This window comes from Rhinopithecus roxellana, chromosome 1 (assembly GCF_007565055.1).
Source record: "Rhinopithecus roxellana isolate Shanxi Qingling chromosome 1, ASM756505v1, whole genome shotgun sequence".
Taxonomy (NCBI): domain Eukaryota; kingdom Metazoa; phylum Chordata; class Mammalia; order Primates; family Cercopithecidae; genus Rhinopithecus; species Rhinopithecus roxellana.
This window is the reverse complement of record NC_044549.1, coordinates 79,500,560-79,524,919: the sequence shown is the minus strand read 5'-3', so window position 1 is coordinate 79,524,919 and position 24,360 is coordinate 79,500,560. Positions and strand designations below refer to the sequence as shown.

The 24,360-nt window shown below is 39.4% G+C and overlaps 1 protein-coding gene across 6 annotated transcripts in view; it reads left to right on the top strand.

Moving 5' to 3' along the window:
- DENND6A (DENN domain containing 6A) overlaps positions 1 to 24,360 on the top strand; it is an 87,013-nt gene that overhangs the window by 38,038 nt on the left and 24,615 nt on the right. For all 6 annotated transcript variants that reach the window (XM_030926690.1, XM_010360470.2, XM_010360469.2 and 3 more), the window contains exons 8-12: positions 471 to 533; positions 1,929 to 1,984; positions 12,575 to 12,697; positions 13,256 to 13,351; positions 17,968 to 18,062. In XM_030926690.1, coding sequence (XP_030782550.1) covers positions 471 to 533; positions 1,929 to 1,984; positions 12,575 to 12,697; positions 13,256 to 13,351; positions 17,968 to 18,062 — 433 coding nt within the window. The remainder of the gene's footprint in view (positions 1 to 470; positions 534 to 1,928; positions 1,985 to 12,574; positions 12,698 to 13,255; positions 13,352 to 17,967; positions 18,063 to 24,360) is intronic.

The window sequence follows — 24,360 nt, the reverse complement described above, 5'->3', positions numbered from 1 at the left end:
GTTCTCTCTCTACATTTGCCCATTTTTGTAGGATCTGTATTGTGTTTTTCCTTGGGAAATCATCAAAAGTAATACTGATAGCTCTGGATGGAGTGTTCTCATTGTTTCCTGTGAGATTTATCCAAAAATTTGGCAAGCTTGAGAGGGTGTGTTTGGGTGTGTGTATATTAATGAAGCAAAGATTGGAACAATAAACAGGAAGCATTATGAAGCTGATGTCCATTTTGTTTTTCAACATACTTGCTTCTCAGGGAGTTAGTGATTACTGTGTGTATGTGGGTATGGAGACCTTGATTTACTTTCTGCTGTGACTGAAAATAAATATGACCTTAGTTTTTAACTCAGATATAGATAATTTTATTTTTGTAGCTTTTTTGGCATTAATGACCATACCTTTTTAGCAGCAGGATATAGCACTTCTCATCCCCCATTCTTTTATAGCCAAAAATAATTTCCTGTCTTTCTTTTAGGTACGGATTCCCACATGTCATGACAAACCTGGGACAACTCAAATAGTGCAGTTAACTCAGCAGGTATTGTGTGGTACCTATGGTAGAATGATCCAGCACATATAGTCTCTAACAGAATTTTTAAACTAGCAAATGCAGAATTTCTTGAGTTTATTACATATTTCTGAATATTACTGAAATGTCCCATTAAATAGTTTTTAATGAATTGGTAATATATTCTCTAATGTTTCTTAGGGTGTTTTTTCTTGTTATTTCTCCAGTAGAGACTGGAGAACTCAAAATTTATATTTTAATTGTGAGGAAAAAGGAAAAGTGAATTTTTTTCAATAAGCTTTGATTCTGGCAAAACCTCTTAGGAGAGTGACCAGCAGACTTCCGATTTTAGGAAACTCAGTTAAAAGGATTCTGTAGTTACAATTGCCCTTTATTTTTCCAAAAGCACCATCTGTTCATGGGTGGGGTTGAAGTTTTCATTTGAAATGTTTTAACTGGTGTAAATTTTTTTGTTGTACTTTGTTCTTTGAATTGAATAAAAAACAAATGGCAGCAGGAAAATTAGTATTCCTGTTACATATCAACCAGTATAATGGGAGTATTTCATACAGTTGCAAATTAATCTAATTTTGACTACTGGATTAATTTTTTTTTTAAACAAGGACAGGGTCTCCCTCTGGAGACCTTGTCCAGGCTGGAGTACAGTGGCACGATCATAGCTCACTGCAGCCTCCAATTCCTGGGCCGAAGTGATTCTCCGACCTCAGCCTCCTAAGTAGCTAGGACTATAGGTGCATGCCACCACACCTGGCTAGTTTTTAATATTTTTTGTAAAGATGAGATTTCGCTCTGTTGCCCAGGCTGGTCTCGAATTCCTGGCATCAAGCGATTCTTCCTCCTGGATTCCCAACGTGCTAGGATTACAGGCATGAACTTGGGATTAATTCCTTTTTTTTTTTTTGAGATGGAGTCTCTCTTTGTTGCTCAGGCTGGAGGGCAGTGGTGCGATCTTGGTTCACTGCAAGCTCCGCCTCCCGGGTTCACGCCATTCTCCTGCCTCAGCCTCCCGAGTAGCTGGGACTACAGGCACCTGCCACCATGCCCAGCTAATTTTTTGTGTTTTTAGTAGAGACAGGATTTCACTGTGTTAGCCAGGATGGTCTCGATCTCCTGACCTCATGATCCACCTGCCTTGGCCTACCAAAGTGCTGGGATTACAGGAGTGAGCCACCACGCCCGGCCAGGATTAATTCTTTATCCATGATATCTGCATTATTTTTGACCTTCTGCTATATTAGGGAAGATTGGTAAGACCCATTCCTTCTCTGGCTGCTCCTAAAGGAAGAGAATCTTAAAAGTTAGACGGGGCAACATGGCTTATTGATCACAAGATAGATATATTTTAAAATTTTCTGTAAATTTTAGTGATATCTTCTCTTATTATTATTTTTTTCTGTCTCTCAGGCAGACACAAATATATCTGTTATTTTACCTACTGTTCATGAGGTGGATATTTTCAGGTAAAGAATAAAAAATTTTGTTGACTGACTTTTCTTTTGCTTTGTGGTGGTGGTGTTAATTTATTTAAAAAATGAATGTTCTTATATAGGATGTGGAAAAAATTGGAAGAAAATAGTTATGTTTTACATGTTACAAATCAATGGTTCATCCCTGGCTACATGTTATAAGCTTTGACAATTAGGGAAATTTAGATATAGAATATGTATTATATGTAAAAATATTTTTGTTTGGTTTAGTGTGAGAATCATATGATAATGATGTTAGAAAATGTGCTTTTAAAAAAAGATGCATTTTATTTGGGAGTGAAATGTCATGAGGTTTGTGTTTTATTTTAAAATACTTCAGTAAGAAAAAATAGATTATGTGAAAAATGGCAAATATTAATCATTAAATCTAAGTGATATGTACATGATGTTTCTTATACTGTTGTCTTTATTTTTCTGTATGTTTGAAAAATGTCAACATGGAAAATGAAAAAACAAAAAAGAGATACTGTTAGCACTTAGAAAAGAAATAGAGGAAAAAGAAAAAGTAATGTTTGTGCCTTTACCCAGAGCAGCTAAATCTTTGGATTGGTGCCCAAGTTTTAGTTCCCCAGGTAGTTCTGATGTATAGGCCAGCTTGAAAAACAACTGCTATCAATGAGCAGTTACCAAATGCTCAAAAAGTCGTGAAAGACTTGAAATGGATTTTTTTGGTGGGATCTTTTTTCTTTCTTTTTTTGAGACAGAGTCTCACTCTGTTGCCTAGGCTGGAGTGCAGTGCTGCAGTCTTGGCTCACTGCAGCCTCCGCCTCCCAGGTTCAAGCAATTCTCCTGCCTCAGCCACCCAAGTAGCTGGGACTACAGGTGCACACCACCATGTCTGGCTACATTCTTGTATTTTTAGTAGAGATGGGGTTTTACCATGTTGGCCAGGCTGATCTGGAACTCCTTACCTCAAGTGACCCACCTGCCTTGCCCTCCCAGAGTGCTGGGATTACAGGTGTGAGCCACTGCGCCTGGCCAACCTTTTTGTTTGTTCGTTTGCTTGTTTGCTTTTTATGACTTGTAAACTACACGGAATACTGCTTCAAAAGATTGATTAGTTTAAAAAAAAAGAGTGGTTAGTTTTATATGTTGCTCTAGCACAGTACATTCATCCTATTTCTAGGTATTTATTCAATAAAAATGAAAATTTGTCTACATGAAGACCTGTATGCAAATGTCTATATAGTAGCTTTATTCATAACAGTATAAAACTATATACAACCGAAGTATCCATCAATGGTAAATGGACAAACAAAATGTAATACATGAATGCACATAGAATACTATTCAGCGTTAAAAAAAAAGAAGCAACAGTTGATATATGCAATAATATGGAAGACTTCCAAAAGCATTATGCTAAGTGAAAGTTTCCAGATATTTAAAGATACTTACTGAATGATTCCATTTATATGATGTTCTGGAAAAGACAAAAATATAGGGACAGAAATCAGATCAGTGGTTACCTGGTGCTGGGGGAGGAAATCTACATAAGGGCTGCAGGGATTTTGTGAGGTGATGGAACTATTCTAGATCTTTGGTAAGGGTAAATTTTACTGCATATAAATTATAAATGTGACTTTTAAAACAAATTAATTTTCTTAAAAATTACATGTTATAGCATTGTTAGGATGAAAAGAGGGAGTGTCCCCCAAATAAATGAATAAATATTACAGGAAAAATATACAAAGAAGGATGTGTACTGTTTCTCGTTTTGATACTTGACTCATGAGGGAATAATTTGTTTGCAGAATTGGCATAAATTAATATGGAGTTCAATTATCAGACAATTTTTCTTTTGAACTTTTGGGTATGAGTCTTAGGCTTTATTGTATGTTACTGATTATCTTAGCTTTTGTGGTACATCTTGCATATCCTATATCTGAAATGCTCAGAATCAGAAGTGTTTTGGATTTTGGACTTTTTTGCATTTGGGGATTTTTTCATATACATAATGAGATATCTTGGGGATGGGCCCCAGTCTAAACACAAGGGTCACTTGTGCTTCATATACACCTTATACACATAGCCTGAATGTAATTTAAAAAAATATTTTTAATGATTTTGTGCAGGAAACTAAATTTTGATTGCATTTTGACTTTGACTCATCTCGGGGTCATGTGTGGAATTTTCCACTTGTGGCATCATGTCAATGCTCAAAACCTTTTGGATTTGGGAACATTTTGGAATGTAGATTTTCACATTAGGGATGCTCAACCCTTAGTTAATTACCTCCATCACTAACACCTTTGATTAGCACGTGTCTCGTCTCCTGGATATGAATTACATAATATTGGTTTAAGAGTGGGGCAAGTTAGTTTGTTGTTTTTAAGTTCTTGTTTCCCGCCAGATGTGGTGGCTCAAGCCTGTAATCCCAGCACTTTGGGAGGCTGAGGCGGGCGGATCATGAGGTCAGGATTTCGAGACCAGCCTGACCAACATGGTGAAACCCCATCTCTACTAAAAATACAAAAACTAGCTGGGCGTGGTGGTGGGCACCTGTAATCTCAGCTACTCAGGAGGCTGAGGCAGGAGAATTGCTTGAACCTGGGAGGCGGAGGTTGCAGTGAGCTGAGATCGTGCCACTGCACTCCAGCCTGGGCGATACAGTGAGACTCCGTCTCAAAAAAAAAAGAAGTGAATTTCCAATTATTTTCCCAAGGCGTGGCTGTTTTGGTGGTGGGAGCTTAGCATAAAGGCATGGTACTCCAGAACGGGAATATAAATGTGGTACTAAAAAAAAAGAACCAGTGATTTCCTTACAGACCTTCATTTCAGTAATCCTATACTGCAGTTAATTTGGTGCACACTACTGTTTTTTTTTTTTTTTTTTTTTTGAGACAGAGTCTCGCGCTCTGTCACCCAGGCTGGAGTGCAGTGGTGCGATCTCGGCTCATTGCAACCTCCGCCTCCTGGGTTCAAGCGATTCTCCTGCCTCAGCCTCCCAAGTAGCTGGGACTACAGGCTTGTGCCACCACATCCGGCTAATTTTCTGTGTTTTTAGTAGAGACGGGTTTTCACCATTGTTAGCCAGGATGGTCTCGATCTCCTGACCTCGTGATCTGCCCGCCTCAGCCTCCCGAAGTGCTGGGATTACAGACGTGAGCCACTGTGCCAGGCCTACTACTAATATTTTTTTAGTTCGAGACAAGTTGCCTTTCCTGAATACTAAAAACTTAACCTCTCACCCAAAAAAATGACTTTGATAACATTTTATCAGTATGATACAAAGCTTTCAAAGAGTGATTTATCTTGTAACTATACTTCCTATCTTCTATTTGTGCCCTTTGCTAATAATATATTAATATACTTGAAAGACAATAATTTGCAACTTGGTGCCTTAAAGGAATCCCATTATTAAAGTTGGTCAGATGTTTTCATGTAGGACTTTTTCATTTTTCCTTTGCTTATTTTTACAAACCAACAGAAAAGTGGCAAGTACAATACAGAAGACTTTTTTCCTGAACCATTTGGTAGTAAGCTGGAGACTTGTGCCCTGTCATCCCTTAATACTTTAGATTCTATTTCCTATAAACAAGTATACAATGCAACCATCAAAATTGGTAAAATCAACATTGATAAGTTAATATCGTCTAATACTAAGACCAGTTCAAATGTTACCAGTTATTACGATAATGTCTAGTTAAACTGCGAATAATCTGTTGCATGTAACTGTCACATCTCATTAGTTATCTTCAGTCTAGAATAGTTCTTTAGTTTCTGACTTTCATGATCCGGATATTCTTACAGATTACAGGACAGTTATTTTGCAGAAACTCCTCAATTTAGGATTGTCTGGTATTTACTCATGATTAGATTGAGGCTCTGCATCTATCAGGAGGTGGCACATAAGCTGAGCTTGCCTTGTTTTTGATGATGTTCAGTTTGATCACTTGATTAATGTGGTATCCTCCAAGCTTCTCCACTGATAAGTTAATTGTTTTTCCTTTTGTAACTGGGTATTTTGGGGGAAGATATTTGAAATTATGTATGTTACTTATTGATGTATAACAAATTATCCCAATACTTAGGCTTAAAAGAGCAAACATTATTTCACACAGTTTCTGAGGGTTGGAAATCTGGGAGCTGCTTAGGTGGGTCGTTCTGGCTCAGAGTTTTTTATGTGGTTGCAGTCAAGATGTTATCTGTGGTTTCAGTCAGCTGGACATGGGAGTCTGGAGAGTCTGCTTCCCTGCAGGGCTTACTCACACAGCTGTTGACTGGAGATCGCAGTTCTCTGTGGCTGTTGTTAGGAGGTCTCAGCCCTAGCCTTATGGACTTCTCCATAGGGCTGCCTAATGTTCTCACAACATGGCAGCTAACTTTTCCCAGAGCAAGCACTGAGAGAAGGCTGAAGCCACAGTGTCCTATATGACTTAGCCTTCAAAGTTGTACATTGTCATTTCTACCATATTCTATTCATTACAATCAAACCACTAATCCGGTCCACACTCAAGAACAGGAGAATTAGGCTCCATGTTTTGAAAGGAGTGTCAAAGAATTTGTGGACAGATATTATTTATTTTATTTTATTTTTTATTATTATTTTTGTAGAGCGGTATCTTCCTATGTTACCCAGGCTGGCCTTGCACTCCTGCCTCAAGTGATCCTCCCACCTAGGTGTTGGGGTTACAGGAGTGAGCCACCATGCACAGCCTGGACGTATTTTAAATCACCACACTATTTTTATATGTCTGTTTGGACTCTGATTTCTTGTTTTATTCAATGGATTCTAATCCATTATTACCTATTTTGATATTTAAATTGTCCCTGTTTAGCCAGTGAGAACTTACTACAGGCTGGCTTCTATGTTCTTTTGCCATATCTCTGTCATTCTTTGAACACTTTCTTGCTTTCTGGTGTAGGATACTCCAGGTTTATCTTTTTTTTTTTTCTGTAATTAAATAAATTGGGTTGTAATTATCATACCATACAATATTCAACCTTTTAAAGTACAATTCACTAGTGTTTTAATATATTCACAAAGTTGTGCAACCATCAGTGCTAATTCCAGAACATTTTCATCACTTCAAAATATAGCAGTGTACCTACTAGCAGTTCCCATTCCCTCTTCTTCCCAACCTCTTGCCGTTACTAACTTACTTTCTGTCTCTATGCACTTGCCTATTTTGGACATTACATTTAACTAGAATCATACAAAATGTGACCTTTTGTGTCTGTCTTCCTTCACCCAGAATAATGTTTATAAGGTTCATCTGTGTAGTATCATGAATCAGTACAGATACTCCTAGACTTACAAGGGGGTTATGTCTTGTTAAACCCATTGTAAGTTTGAAAATTATAAGTTCAAAGTGCGTTTTTGGTATTTTCAGTTTACAATGGGCTTATCCGGAGGTAAGCTGTCATATGTTGAGGAGCGTACTGAATGCATACTGAATTGCAACATCATAAAGTTGAAAATTGTAAGTCGAACCGTTGTAACATGGGGAGTGTCTGTACTTCATTTTTTTAATGCCTGAATAATATTCCATGTGGATGGGCCAGGCGTGGTGGCTGACAACTGTAATCCCAGCACTTTGGGAGGCCAAGGCGGTCAGATCACCTGAGGTTGGGAGTTCGACCAGTCTGACTGGCATGGAGAAACCCCATCTCAACGAAAAATACAAAACTAGCCGGGTGTGGTGGCACATGCCTGTAATCCCAGCTACTCGGGATGCTGAGGCAAGAGAATTGCTTGAACCTGGGAGGTGGAGGTTTTGGTGAGCCAAGATCATGCCATTGCACTCCAGCCTGGGCAGCAAGAGCAAAGCTCCATTTAAAAAAAAAAAAAAAAAAAAAAAAAAATTCCCTGTGGATATGCTACATTTTGTCTATCCATTCACCTTTTGATGGAGACTTGGATGGTTTACATTTTTGGTTATTATGAATAATGCTGCTGTCAACATTTGTGTATAGGTCTTTGTGTGGACATGTTTTTTATTCTCTTGGGTTCCAGATCATCTTGCATTTTCTCTTCCCTAGCTCTAGAATCAGCCATTTCTCTAAAAAACCTTGGTGCTTTTTAGCCGAGAACAGGATTTAGAAGACAAGATCTGGGCACTTGGTGTGCTTATTGATATTGAGATATCATTGCTTTTAGACCCTCTCAAGTGGACAAAGCTAGGATGTGTGTATGTATATATATATGTATATGTAAATGCATGTATATATACACATCATATATATTATATTAAATTATTCTTTATTTACTGATTTAATCAATACTCCTGTTAGTAATCAATGCCCCATCTCTTCTGCAACTTTTTTTTTTTTTTTTTTTTTTGTTTGAGATGGAGTCTTGCTCTGCCACCCAGGCTGGAGTGCAGTGGCCGGATCTCAGCTCACTGCAAGCTCTGCCTCCCGGGTTTACGCCATTCTCCTGCCTCAGCCTCCCGAGTAGCTGGGACTACAGGCGCCCGCCTCGTCGCCCGGCTAGTTTTTTGTATTTTTAAGTAGAGACAGGGTTTCACCGTATTAGCCAGGATGGTCTCGATCTCCTGACCTCGTGATCCGCCCGTCTCGGCCTCCCCAAGTGCTGGGATTACAGGCTTGAGCCACCGCGCCCGGCCAACTTTTTTTAAAAGTTTTTTGTTTGTTTATTTCAAAAGGTTTTTGGGGAATAGGTGGTGTTTGGTTGCATAAATAAGTTCTTTAGTGATTATTTCTGAGATTTTGATGTACGCATCACACGAGGAATGTACACTGTACCCAATCTGTAGTCTTTTTATCCCTCACCCCCTCCCTCCCTTTCCCCACTGAGTTCCCAAAGTTCATTGTATCATTCTTATGTCTTTGTATCCTCATAGCATAGCTCCCACTTATGAATGAGAACATATGATGTTTGGTTTTCCATTCCTAAGTTACTTTACAATAATGGTCTCCAATTCCATCTAGGTTGCTGTGAATGCCATTATTTCATTCCTTTTTATGGCTGAGTAGTATTCCATGGGGGGTGTGTGTGTGTGTGTGTGTGTGTGTGTATATATATATAACATTTTATATATATGTGTATGTGTGTATATATATATATTATGTGTATATATATAACTATATGTAACATTTTCTTTATCCTCTCATTGATTGATGGGCATTTGGGCTTGTTCCATATTTTTGCAGTTGTGAATTGTGCTGCTATAAACATGCATGTGCAAGTATCTTTTTTTTTTTTTTTTTTTTTTGAGGCGGAGTCTCGCTCTGTCGCCCGGACTGGAGTACAGTGGCCGGATCGCAGCTCACTGCAAGCTCCGCCTCCTGGGTTTACGCCATTCTCCTGCCTCAGCCTCCCGAGTAGCTGGGACTACAGGCGCCTGCCACCTCGCCTGGCTAGTTTTTGTATTTTTAGTAGAGACGGGGTTTCACCGTGTTAGCCAGGATGGTCTCGATCTCCTGACCTCGTGATCTGCCCGTCTCGGCCTCCCAAAGTGCTGGGATTACAGGCTTGAGCCACTGCGCCCGGCCTTTTTTTTTTTTTTTTTTTTTTTTTAATGACTTCTTTTCCTCTGGGTAGATACCCAGTAGTGGGATTGCTAGATCAAATGGTAGATCTATTTTAGTTCTTTAAGGAATCTCCATACTATTTTCCATAGTGGTTGTACTAGTTTATGTTCCTACCAACAGTGTAAAAGTATTCCCTTTTCACCACATCCACACCAGCATTTATTATTTTTTAATTTTTTTTATTATGGCCATTCTTGCAGGAGTGAGGTACTAGAGTATTGTGGGTTTGATTTGCATTTCCCTGATAATTAGTGATGTTAAGCATTTTTAATGTTTGTTGACAATTTGTATATCTTCTTTTGAGAATTGTCTATTCATGTCCTTAGCCCATTTTTTGATGGGATTGTTTGTTTTGTTCTTGCTGATTTAAGCTCCTTATAGATTCTGGATATTTGTCCTTTGTTTGGATGTATAGATTGTGAAGATTTTCTCCTATTCTGTGAGTTGTCTGTTTACTCTGCTGATTATTTCTTTTGCTGTACAGAAGCAAAATAAGTCCCATCTATTTATCCTTGTTTTTGTAGCATTTGCTTTTGAGTTCTTGGTCATGAAGTCTTTGCCTAAGCTAATGCCTAGATGGTTTTTTCCAATGTTATCTTCTAGAATTTTTATGATTTCAGGTCTTAGATTTAAGTCTTTGATTAATCTTGAGTTGATTTTTTTAAAGGATGAGAGATGAGGATCCAGTTTCATTCTTCTACATGTAGCTTGCCAATTATCTCAGCATCATTTGTTAAATAGGGTGTCCCTTCCCCACTTTATGTTTTTGTTTGCTTTGTTGAAGATCAGTTAACTGTAAGCATTTGGCTTTGTTTCTGGGTTCTCTGTTCTGTTCCATTGGTCTATATGCCTATTTTTATACCAGTACCATGCTGTTTTGGTGACTATGGCTTTACAGTATAGTTTGAAGGCAGATAATGTATTGCTTCCAGATTAGTTCTTTTTGCTTAGTTTTACTTTGGCTATGCAGGCTCTTTTTTGGTTCCATATGAATTTTAGGATTGTTTTTTCTAGTTCTGTGAAGAATGATGGTGGTATTTTGATGGGAATTGCGTTGAATTTGTAGATTGCTTTTGGCAGTATGGTCATTTTCACAATATTGACTCTACCCATCCGTGAGTATAGGATGTATTTCCATTTGTTTGTGTCATCTGTGATTTTTTTCAGCAGTGTTTTGTCATTTTCCTTGTAGAGGTCTTTCACCTCCTTGGGTAAGTGTATTACTAAGTATTTTATTTTATTTATTGCAGCTATTGTAAAAGGGGTTGCTGTGATTCTCAGCTTGGTTGCTGTTGGTGTATAGGAGAGCTACTGATTTGTGTACATTAATTTTATATTTGGAAATTTTGCTGAATTCATTTAACCAGTTCTAGGAGTTTTCTGGGTGAGTTTTTAAGATTTTCTAGGTATATGATGTCATCAGCAAACAGTGACACTTTAACTTCCTCATTACCAATTTGCATGCTCTTTATTTCTTTCTCTTATCTGATTGTTCGTGGTAGGTCTCTGCTGCAACTTTGTCCCCCATGCTAATAGTTTTCTCATCCCCCCGGGCCCTGCCATTCTACACCTGGCTTCCCTTCTGCATGGATACCCTCCTTACCCTGCTCACTCTCTGATTCTCCTTGTTGGATTGACTCTACCCATACCTCCATGGATACCCTCCTGTCTCATTCAGGTTATTCTGTCCCACTAGACCACGTCTCCAAGTGGGTGCCATCTTCCCCTTTTTGGGCTCTGACTCTCGACACCAGGTCGAGCCTCACATGAATGCCCTCCTTACCCTGCTTGTGTGCTTACACACCCCACTCCAGGGTGCTTCTCCATGGAGATACCCTCGTTCCTCTGCTCTGACACCTTGTGCCAGTTGGTCCCACATTGTGACAACCTCCTCAACTCATTCGGTCTTTGATACTACATATCAGGCTACCCCTCTGTGCTTCCTGGGCTCTATGAACTCAAACCAAATAATCCCCACACATGTATACGTTCCTCACCACATTTGGGCTCCAGCAGCTCCACCGTAGGCCACCATCTGCATGTAGATGTCCACCTTACCTTACATAAGCTCTGACATGCCTCCCTGGTCAATACGGCTCTCTTTCCCTAGTGGCAGAGATACCTACCATGTTCTGCTTTAGGACTGAGTTGTTTAGGAAGGGAAGAAGAAGAGCTCCTTTGCCTTACCCATGAGCTGTTTTTTTTTGTTGTTGTTGTTTGTTTCTTGGCACTTGTCTTGTTTTTGAATAGTTAAAATTAACTCCCCTAATTTCCATCTCATAATTTGTTGCATATTTTTGCACTTAATTGTTGTTTGATTTTTCTTTTCTTTTTATTTGCATGTGTGTCTTTTCAACCGAGTGGATTGGTTATGATTTTCATAAATAGATAAGATTCTCCTCCCCAATCTAGTAGGAAAAATTTTTACCAAGCCAGGACGAAATTCCTAAATAAGTGAAAGTTACCAAGTATCTTAGGCTTAGTAACATACTAGTGGAGTTGTGTCCCAACAGGCCTCCACCCAATTCCAGGGCTGCTGTAAAAATAATCATTTCCGTAGAGAGAGTATCTGCCCAGGAGGTTCGCTCTTGTTCAGGATTAGCACTCCCCCTTGTGATCTGTCATCATTCTTTAATGTCAAAAGTATTGGGTTTTAAATTAAGTGTATCCAATAAGTGCCCTTGGAAAATTAATTTTTCTTGTTTCCTTAAAAATATTTAGGATTGAAATTCAAATGTATCAAAGCAATATTGATAAAATAGATCTATCATATGGTACAACAATTTAAGAATTTTATGCTTTTATTGTCAGTTATTCTGTGTGTCAATATATTACATTTAATTTTGTAAAAATCAGAATGAGTCAAATTGATAGACATTTTTATGTGGATAAAAGGGACTTACGTCTCTATACATCACCATATTCTAAATGAATTTGTGTATCAGATCAAAATACAAATAGCGGAAGAATTTATATCATTGTGGCGTTTTTAGAAAGATTATGTAGGAATTTTAAAAACAGGATTGGCTACGTTAAAAAATATTTCTACTGTGCATCACCTTTCAGATGTTTCTGCCCAGTTTTCCTTCATAGTCAGATGCTCTGGGAGCTGGTGCTGTTGGGGGAGCCCCTTGTGGTTATGGCGCCATCACCATCGGAATCATCAGAGACTGTATTGGCACTTGTTAAGTGAGTATATTTAGTTACTATTTCTGACTTTTTTTTTTGATGCTGCAGTATTGAACCTGTTGGTGATATTTGCAGCACTTCCCACCTGTTGTATGTTTCCCCACCTATTATTGCATTGATCCATGCAACAACCCTCTTAGAAGGTAATGCTTATTATAGCACCATTTTATGGATGAGAAAATTGATTCAGGCTCTGTGAGGGCTGGAACCATGCCTTTGTTGTTCTGAGTGACAGGCACATTGATTCATTACATGAAGTTGATCCTTGATAAATATTACTTGTGTGAATGATCAGTGTAGAGTCAAAGGCACATAGCTGGTGAATGGTGAAGCCAGAATTTCATCCCATCTTCTGCCCCAAACCCAGTGTGTTCTTTCAGTATGCCATTTCACATTATATATATCTGTCTTTCTAATTCTGTGAAATGAGTTTACCATTTTTAAAAATAAACGAAGTATCCCTTTGTGTGTATACTGTTTGTGTAGATGTTTTCTAGTTACCAATTAGGATTTTTAATTTCTGTGTCCTTTATTTTACATGTTCTTCCTGCTCCACAGCTGTATTTCTCCATTAAAGTACTTCAGTGATTTCCGACCTTATTTCACTATTCATGATAGTGAATTCAAAGAATATACTACGCGTACTCAAGCTCCGTAAGTAAACAGAATAACTTATATTGACCAGGTATTACCTTTATAACCACAATTATGTAGAATTATTTTTGGTAATAAAAGCTTGTAGGCAGAATGATCTTATAAAGGTAAAGTTTGAGGAGTTTTAAATTTTATAGATTTTAAGAAATCTATAAATAATTTTAGATTTTAAGAGTACCTTATTTGAGTGATTTTATTTATTTATTTATTTTTATTTATTTATTTTTGAGACGGAGGTTTGCTCTGTCACCCAGGCTGGAGTGCAGTGGCATGATCTCGGCTCACTGCAACCTCTGCCTCCCAGGTTCAAGCAATTCTCCTGCCTCAGCCTCCTGAGTAGCTGGGATTACAGGCACGTGCCACCACGCCCAGCTAATTTTTGTATTTTTAGTAGAAACGGGGTTTCACCATATTGACTATGCTGGTGTTGAACTCCTGACCTCGTGATCCACCCACCTCAGCCTCCCAAAGTGCTGGGATTACAGGTGTGAGCCACCACGCCTGGCCCAAGTGATTTTATTTATTAATGGAAGCTCTATTGTCATTAATAGCCGCTGGGTTGTACTTTCAATTCTACTTTTTTACAAAAAAATCTTTCCAGTCTGTAAAAAGAAAAAGTAATCTTACCCTTTCCCTTGTAGCTCCTGCTCTATCGCTCACCTTGTTTTTACAGCTAGATTTCTAGAGCAACAACAATCTGCATGTACTATCTCCACTTCTTGATTTTCTGGTTGCTTCTAGTCAACTGCAGATTGACTTCTTCATATGATGAATTGTATGCAAAATAAGCAAAACTTCTCAACGGGTGGAACAGGAGGAATAAGATGAAACTGTTGGGTGTAGAGGGAGAGAGATGAAGAGGAGGAAAAGGAAAGGAAAAGAGGACGGGGGAGATGGAGGAAGAGACGGAGAAGGAGGGAAAACGAAAGGATCCCTCTCCCTCCCTCCTCCCTCCCCCTCCCTCCCCTCCTTTCCCTCCCTCCCTCCCCTCCTTTCCTTCCCTCCCTCCCCTCCTTCCTTCCCTCCCTTCCTTCCTTCCTCCTTCTCTCCATCCCTCCCCTCCCTCCCTTCCTTCCTTTCTTTCCTTCCCTCCCTCCCTCCCTTCCCTCCCTCCCTCCCTCCTTCCTTCTTTCTTCCTTCCTTCCTTCCCTACCTTCCTTCCCTTCCCTCCTTCTCTTCCTCCTTCTCTTCCCTCTGTTCCCTTCCCGCCCTCCCTTCCTTCCCTCCCTCCTTCCTTCCTTCCGTTCCTTCCTTTTCTCTCTCCCTTCCTCCCTTCCTCTCCTTTTCTTTCTTTCTTTTTTTCTCTCTCTCTCTTCTTTCTTCTTCTTTCTCCTTTCCTTTCTTCCTTTCTTTCTTTTCTTTCTTTCTTTTTCTTTCTTTCTTTCGTTCTCTTTTCTCTTCCTCTTCTTCTTCCTTCCTTCTTCTTCTTCTCCTTCCTTCTCTCCTTCCTTCCTTCTTCTTTCTTCTTTCTTTTTCTTTCTTTTCTTTCTTTTCTTTTCTTTTCTTTCTTTCTTTCTTATTCTTTCTTTCTTTCTTTTCTTTCTTTCTTTCTTTCTTTCTTCCTCTCCTCTCTCTTCTCTCTCTTTCTTCTTTTTCTTTCTTTTCTTTTCTCTCTCTCTCTCTTTCTTTCTTTCCTTCTTTCTTCTCCCCTTCGCCTTCCCCTTCCCCTCCTTCTCCTCCCCTCCCCCTCCCCATTGCCCAGGCTGGTGTGCCACCTCTTCTTTCTTGTAACATTTACACTTTTAAGCTTACAAATATTTTAATCACCAGCCAGTCATGATGGCGCATGCCTCTAATCCCAGCACTTTGGGAGGCTGAGGCGGGCACATCACATAAGCGCAGGAGTTAGAGACCAGCCTGGGCAACATGGCAAAACCCTGTCTCCACAAAAAAAAAAAAAAAATACAAAAATTAACTGGATGTGGTGGCATGTGTCTGTAGTCCCAGCTACTCATGAGGCTGAGGTGGGAGGATGGCTTGAGCCTAGGTGGCAGAGGTTGCAGTGAACTCAGATTGTGCCACTGGAACAGCCTGGGGGATAGAGTGAGACCCTGTCCCAAAAAAAAATTTTTTTTTGAATCTCTAATACCATTCTCTCCTGGGCAATCTTGTGGTGCATCCCAATCTCCTTTGCAGACTTCTTTTCTCTACGAATCCCTTAAATGTTGGTGTTCACTAGGTATTGTCTTCTGGGTTCTGATTTCAGACTGATAGTTTTTTTTTCTTTTGAGATGGAGTCTGGCACTATCACCCAGGAGGGAGTGCAATGGCACCATCTTGGCTTACTGCAACCTCTGCCTCGCAGGTTCACGTGTTTCTCCTGCCTTAGCCTCCCAAGTAGCTGGGATTACAGGTGCACACTATCTAATTTTTGTATTTTTAGTAGAGACAGGGTTTCACTGTATTGGCCAGACTGGTCTCGAACTCCTGACCTTGTGATCTGCCCACCTTGGACTCCCAAAGTGTTAGAATTACAGGCATGAGCCACTGCACTCAGCCCAGACTGATAATTATTTCTGTACAATCTTTTTTTTTTTTTGAGACAGTCTCACACTGTTGCCTAGGCTGGAGTACAGTGGCATGACCTTGGGTCACTGCAACCTTCATCTCCTGGGTTCAAGTGATTCTTCTGCCTCAGCCTCCCAAGTAGCTGGGATTACAGGCATGCACCACCACACCCAGCTAATTTTTGTATTTTTAGTAGAGACGGAGTTTCATCATGTTGGCCAGACTGGTCTCGAACTCCTGACCTCAAGTGATCCGCCTGCCTCGGCCTCCCAAAGTGCTGGGATTACAGGTGTGAGCCACCGTGCCTGGCCCTTTCTGTACAGTCTTATCTGTACCCATGGCTTCTGTTAATACTCCATGCTAATGACTGAAATATATCTTTCTAGCCAATATCTCTGTGAGGTTCAGACCTATATAACCAGGCATGTGTGTGTGTTGTGGGGGGAGAGGGGATGTTTTAAGCACACTGCCCCATAGAAGATACAGGTCTTAATGGCATCTGAAACTAAACACGTGCAAACTGAATTATTTTTGTCTCCCTCTTTTCTCCCCTAATCTCATACCTCTTCTTTCTTTTCATGGATGGCATTAGTTTTCACTTAGTCCTCAAAACCTTAATTGTCGTAAATTTCTCCTTCGTAACATGCCCCACATTAAATTTTACCAAATTTTGTCAATTTGATATCCTAAAATATCTCTGATTACATTTCTTACCTTCTTTCTGTAGCTCCCTTTCCAGTCTTACTGCGTCTCATGTTTTGCATATCCAAATTTGCTTTTCCCTCAACCCCTTCTCTCCTCATAAGGTAACTTCCAAATTTCTTCCAGAGTGATCTTCCTTTTTTTGTTTTTTGAGACAAAGTCTCACTCTTGTCCCCCAAGTTGGAGTGCAGTGGTGTGATCTCAGCTTACTGCAACCTCTGCCTCCTGGGTTCAAGTGATTCTTTTGCCTCAGCCTCCCTAGTAGCTGAGATTACAGGTGCCTGCCACCACGCCTGGCTAATTTTTGTATTTTTAGTAGAGATGGGGTTTCACCATGTTGGCCAGGTTGGTCTCGAACTCCTGACATCAGGTGATCCACCTGCCTCGACCTCCCAAAGGGCTGGGATTACAGGCGTGAGCCACTGCACCCGGCCGCGTGATCTATCTAATAAGCACTTTTTCTTTCATGCAACATTCCTCCACTTGGTTATCTAGTAGTTTCCCTTTGCCTGTAAGATAACATCTAAACTTCTTAGCATGCTAACATGGTACTAATGATTGGGCAACAATATTCTCATTTCTGACTATTCATCCTTTCTGCTTTTGCTCCAGGAATGCTGAACTCTGTGTAGTTCTACAGACAGGCCATAATGTCACTTCATTGCTTTGCACATAGTTTGTTCTGCATCACTCTTCCTTCTCTCATCCACTTGGCAAAAAACACCTACTCATCTTTCATGTCTTCCTGTAAATATTATCTCTTTGGTGAGGCTGTCCTTTAATCCCCTGGTAGACATAGGTTCTCCTTTGTGATTATTGTGCTTTTTTTTTTTTTTTTTTTTTTGAGACAGGGAGTCTCACTCTATTGCCTAGGCTGGAGTGCAGTGGTGCAATCTTGGCTCACTGCAACCTCCACCTCCTGGTTTCAAGCGATTCTCCTGCCTCAGCCTCCTGAGTAGCTGGGATTACAGGCGCCCGCCAGTACGCCCAGCTAATTTTTTGTAATTTTAGTAGAGGTGGGGTTTCACCATGTTAGCCAGGCTGGTCTCGAACTCCTGACCTCATGATCCACCCACCTCGGCCTCCAAAAATGCTGGGATTATAGGCTTGAGTCACTGCCCTCGGCCGACGTGCATTTTAAACCACCTTCACTGTCTTCTAATTTTGGCATCATAACTGGGTGTGTTTACCCTTCTTCCTGTGTGTGCTGTTGGAAGGACCGTGTCCTTTCATCTTTATATGCCTAGCGTAAAACATGTTGCCTGGCCATGTAGTTGATATGTAATGTTTGAATAAAGGAAAAAGCAATCTGTGTATTGTTCATTGAAAAGAAAATGTAAGCTATTCTTCACTGATTTAACATTCATCTTTTTCTCACCTTTTTAATTTTGTTTTGTTTTATATAGGCCCTCAGTTATATTAGGAGTAACCAACCCTTTTTTTGCTAAGACACTCCAGCACTGGCCACACATTATTCGAATAGGAGACCTTAAACCTACAGGTAAAGTATAAACTTGGTGTTCTGTTTTTAGTGTGCAGTGTTGCTGAACAGGTTTCTTTCTTCCTTTCTTTTCATCCTTGATTACTTTTTATGTTGATGGCAGCTTTCTTCAAGGCCTTTGGAGAAGAGTATAATTTCCTGCTAATTTCCAACTAAAATATGCAGGTTCTTATAATATGTATAATCTGTCATATCCTCCTACCAAAAAGTGTACTTATAGTGTTACAGACATTGAATGAATTATAGTAAAATGAAGTCTCAAAAATGTTAGCTTTGTATATATGTTAAATATTATATAATAATATATTTAAATATATATTTACAGATTTAAATATATATACAGATTTAAATATATATTTAAATATAAATATAAAATATATTTAAATATAAATATAAAATATATTTAAATATAAATATAAAATATATTTAAATATAAATATAAAATATATATATTTAAATATAAATATAAAATATATATATTTAAATATAAATATAAAATATATATATTTAAAAGCCCAATAAAACAGAACTTTCTATATATATAGAAGCCCAATAAAACAGAATTTTGCAATACTGCTTGAGTAAAACCTTATAGAAAACTAGAATTATTCCCGACTTGTCGCAAAATACTCAACTAGGTCTCAAAACAAGTATATGTCCCTGTAGCACAGGTTATTGATTTAGGGAGTGGTTCACAGTGTCTTTTCATATGGAAAAGACATATAGTACCTTGTTCATGGTAGGAGTTTAACAGATGTTTAAGTATATGAATTCTGAGGTTGGAAGTTTTGTTAATCTAGATGACAACTAAATGGTACATTAATTAAGGACATGAATCTTGGGTATGAGAAGATACGAGAAATTTTTTTTTTTTTTTTTGAGACGGAGTCTTGCTCTGTCCCCCTGGCTGGAGGGCAGTGGCGTGATCTCAGCTCACTGCAAGCTCCGCCTCCCGGGATCATGCCATTCTCCTGCCTCAGCCTCCTGAGTAGCTGGGACTACAGGCGCCCGCCACTGCGTCCGGCTAATTTTTTTTTATTTTCAGTAGAGACGGGGTTTCACTGTGTTAGCCAGGATGGTCTCGATCTCCTGACCTTGTGATCCGCCCACCTCGGCCTCCCAAAGTGCTGGGATTACAGGCGTGAGCCACTGCGCCTGGCGAGAAATTTTTAAAATCTTAATTTAATCTTGACATTTATTTTCATGGTTTAGGCATACTAATTTAGACTATTTTATTGATTGTAATGTAGTGGACTACTGACTATTTTCTCCTTCCAATGGAAGACTTCTCTCTGACATGACAATGGACATTCATGAATTTTCCACTGAAATAGTTGGGATTATAAAGTTATTTTCTAATAACTTTATAATGTACTACATTTATTTATCTATGAGACAGAGTCTTACTCTGTTGCCCAGACTGGAATACAGTGGCACTATCTCAGCTCTCCCAGGTTCAGGTGTTTCTCCTGCCTCAGCCTCCCAAGTAGCTGGGATTACAGGCACCCACCTCCATGGCTGGCTAATTTTTGTATTTTTAGTAGAGATGGGGTTTTGCTATGTTGGCAAGGCTGGTCTCAAACTCCTGACCTCAGGTTGTCTGCCCGCCTTGGCCTTCCAAAGTGCTGGGATTACAGGTGTGACCCACCACTCCCGGCCACTACAGTTTTTTGTTTTTTGTTTTTTTCGAAACAGAGTCTCATTCTGTTGCCCAGGCTGGAGTGTAGTGGTGTGGTCTTGGCTCACTGCAACCTCTGCTTCACGGGTTCAGGAGATTCTCCTGCCTCAGCCTCCTGAGTAGCTGGGATTACAGGTGCCCGCCACCATGCCTGGCTAATTTTTGTATTTTTAGTAGAGATGAGGTTTCGCCATGTTGGCCAGGCTGGGCTCAAACTCCAGACCTCCAGTGATCCCACCACCCCGGCTTCCCAAAGTGCTGGGATTACAGGCTGAGCCACTACGTCTGGCCAGCAGCCACTACTTTTAAATCTTGTTCCTTTTGTTATACATAGATATATTTGAAACATGACTTAATAATCTGATTTTATAAGATTTTCCTTCTGGTATATACATATATTTAAATGGAAGTGTTAGAATCAAGGATAACATTTTAAATAGTACTGTTTACAAATTCTGGACTCAGTGTTACTGAAATTTTTAGAAGCCTTATGAAATAGAGGAAAAAGCAAAGGGCTTCACCTTGGCAATCAGAACTGTGTGCTAATAGGCTGAATATCATTTTTAAGTCTCAAATTTTTTGTCTGCTAGGAGGATTAAACACAGTGCCTGATGCATGGTACTCTGTAAATGGCATGGTCCCCTGCCATTCTGTTACTGTTCTGTTTGAGTATTAATGATAGTTCAGAGAACAACAGTTGCTAGAGTCTTAGATATGAGACGATTTTTAAAATCTTAAAGAGAAATTTTTTAAAATCTTAATTTAATCTTGACATTTTCATGATTTGGGCGTACTAATTTAGACTATTAGTTGTAATGTAGTAGACTGCTGATTGTTTTCTCTTTCCAGTGGAAGAAGTCTCTCTGCTAGATGTAGGTAGGAACTTTTGCACAAAATCATTGGTAGAGCAGCATGAGTTGATAAATCTGTTTAAGAAATCACCAAACTGTTTGCCAAAGTGACCCATCAGTTTACATTCTTACCAGCAATGTATGAGGGTTCCTATTTCTTAACATCTTTTCCAACATTTGATGTTGTCATTTTCATTATGGCCATTCTAGAATGTTTGAAATGGTGATTTTAATTTGCTTTTCTCTAATGTCTAGTGATGGTGAGCACATTTTCATCTACTTCCTTTCATTCATATATCTTTGGTGAAATGTCTATTTAAATATTTTGCCTTTTTAAAAATTTTTTTTTTTGTGATAGGGTCTTGTGCTGTTGCTCAGGCTGGAGTGCATTGGCACAATCGTAGCTTACTGTAACCTTGAACTCCTGGGCCCAAGTGATCCTTCTGCCTCAGCCTTCCCAGTAGCTGGGAGTACAGGCACACACCACCACGCCTGGCTGATTTTTAATTTTTTCTGTAGAGACAGGACTTTGCAATGTTGCTGGTCCTGAACTTCTGTGCTCAATCAGTCCTCCTGCCTTGGCCTCCCAAAGTGTTGGGATTACAGGTGGAAGCCACCACACCTGGCCTGTTAGTTTCCATTTTTTTGATAGTAGCCATCCTAATGGGCATGAGTTAGTATTTTATTGTGGGTTTCAGTTTCATTTCCCTCATGATCAGTGATGTTGAGTATCTTTCCATTGTTTATTGGCCATTTATTTTATTTATTTATTTATGAAACGGAGTCTCACTCTGTTGCCTGGCTGGAGTGCAGTGGCCCAATCTTGGCTCACTGCAACCTCTGTCTCCCAGGTTCAAGCAATTCTCCTGCCTTAGCCCCCCGAGTAGCTGGTATTACAGGCATGCACCACCACACCCAGCTAATTTTTGTATTTTTAGTAGAGATGGAGTTTCACCATGTTGGCCAGGCTGGTGTCAAAACTCCTGACCTCAGGTGATCCACCTGCCTCGGCCTCCCAAAGTGCTGCAATTACAGGTGTGAGCCACCCCACCCAGCCTATTTATTGGCCATTTATATATCTTCTTTGGAGAAATGTCTATTCAAGTCCTTTGCTCACCTTTAATAGGATTGTTTGAATGGGTTTTTTTTTTTTTTTTTTTTTTTTAGTTATAAGAATTCTTTATATATTCTGAATAGTAATCCTTATTAGATACATGCTTTGTGAATATATTGTTCTATTTTGTATTGTCTTTTTGCTCTCTTGATGGTGTCCTTTGATGCACAGTTTATTTTACCTTATTTATTTACTTTTTGAGATGGAGTCTTGCTCTGTCTTCCAGGCTGGAGTGCAGTGGCCCAATCTTGGCTCACTGCAACCTCCGCCTCCTGGGTTCAAGTGATTCTCCTGTCTCAGCCTCCCCAGTGGCTGGGATTACAGGTGTGCGCCACCACACTCAGCTAATTTTTGTATTTTTAGTAGAGAGAGAGTTTCACCATTTTGGCCAGGCTGATCTTGAACTCCTGATCTCATGATCCACCTGCCTCAGCCTCCCAAAGTGCTAGGGTTACAAGCGTGAGCCACCACACCTGGCCTGTGCACAGAAGTTTATAATTTAATGATCTTATTTATCGTTTTTTTGTTTTCTTCTGTTTTTTTTTTTAAGTCTTATTTATTTTTTCCTTGTATTGCTTGAGTATTTAGTGTCATAGTCATGAAATCTCATATATCTTTTAATTTATGAGTGGTATATATCTTGGAGTATTTTTCTGCTTGTTAAGTTAAAAACCAGCCAGGCCCACTGCAAATGCTGTACAAGTTGTGCAACACAGCCCTGCTCAGGATTCTGGCTTTGAAACCTGAGATAGATGTGAGTTCTACAAGGAAAAAAAAAATCTGGCAGGATCAGTAAAATTATAGGAAAAAGCGTCTTCTTTAGGACCAAGAGGGAAGGCACAGCAGAATTAAGATTTTGCTCTCTTGTGTCCTGAAACTTTACCAGAAACATATATTTAGCGTTAACCTTGCAGAAGGATCATTCCTCCTGATATAAAGGGATTGCTTTTTCTGGATTGTACCTAGTTTTAGAGCACCCACATCCTTGGACAAGATGTTCCTCTGTGTCTAGTTATGACAGAGCTAACAACTTGTCTTAATAGGGCACTCATTAATCAGAATGAATGATGGCAGTAACCAACTGGTTCTGGTGCATACCAGGTGAATATCAAGTTTTGTCCATGCTTTAGTTTCTTCATCTGTGAAATGGGCATCATAAATAAACTCTTATTGTGAAGATTAAATGTGATAATTTGTGCAGTATTCTTGGACCAGAGACTGGCACGGAGGACATCTTCAGTAAATGGTGGCTATTACTGTCCTTACCATTATCTGCAACTCTTTAAGCAGCATGTTCATGCTTCTGTACTTTTTACTCAAAAGGCCTTTTCTCCTTCCTATGGATAACTTTTTTTTTTTTTGAGACAGAGTCTCGCTCTGCCACCCAGGCTGGAGTGCAGTGGCGCAGTCTCGGCTCACTGCAAACTCTGCCTCCTGGGTTCAAGTGATTCTCCTGCATCAGCCTCCCGAGTAGCTGGGACTACAGGTGCCCGCCACCATGCCCGGCTAATTTTTGTATTTTTAGTGGAGATGGAGTTTCCCCATGTTGGCCAGGATGGTCTCGAACTCCTGACCTCAGGTGATCCACCCGCCTCAGCCTCCCAAAGTGCTGGGATTACAGGCATGAGCCACCATGCCTGGCCAACTTTTTATCTCTCTTATAGGTTGGCTTAAATGTTACTTCCTTTAGGAATCCTGAATACTTTTCTTACTCCTCTTTGGCCAGGACACTCTTCTGTGTCTCATAGTATCTTGTTCATAATTCTGTCCCAACACCTTTCCCTCTGTATTGTCATTTCTCTGTATCATATTTTGCTGTTAGACTGTGGCTCATTGATATGAGAAATTAGCTGTTTTGTTCCTGTATTGCCAGTATCTTGCATTTACTTAATATATACTGAGTCAATGAAAAATTAAGTCTGTGTATCCATGATACTGCTTTTTTAACAAGTATCTGTTTAAAATTATTATTGGGGCAGTTGACACATTTGGAGTATAGACTAATTTTTTTAATCTCTTTCGCTCTTTCCTTTATAGACTGTGTTACTTGGCAGCTTCTTTGCAAGATTGAAATTACAGTTAACCCTTGAACAACACAGGGATTAGAAATGCCAGCCTCCTGTGTAGTAGAAAAATCTGTGTATACCTTTAACTCCTCCAAAACTTAACTTCCAACAGCCTATTGTTGACCAGAGCCTTAGCAATAACATAAACAGTTGATTAACACACATTTTATATGTCGTGTGTATTATATACTGTATCCTTACAATAAAGTAAGCTAGGGGAAATAAAATGTTACTAAGAAAGTCATGAGGAAGATAAAATATATATTGACTATTCATTAAGTGGAAGTGGATCATCATAAAAGTCTTCATCCTCATAACCTTCTCATTGAATAGGTTGAAGAGGAAGAAGAGGGAATAGTCTTGCTGATTCGGGGTGGCAGAAGGAGGAGAAAAAATCGTGTATAAGTGAATATGCACAGTTTAAACCCATGTTGTTAAATGTGCAACTGTATTTCAAAGTAAAACGTTTATAGAAATAGCTATTTTATCATAGTACATGCTCTTAAAATTTTTTAGCAATATAAGATTGCAAAGGAAAATGTTCCTTGTTCTTAAAATCCCACCTCCAGATATACCACAATTAGCAGTT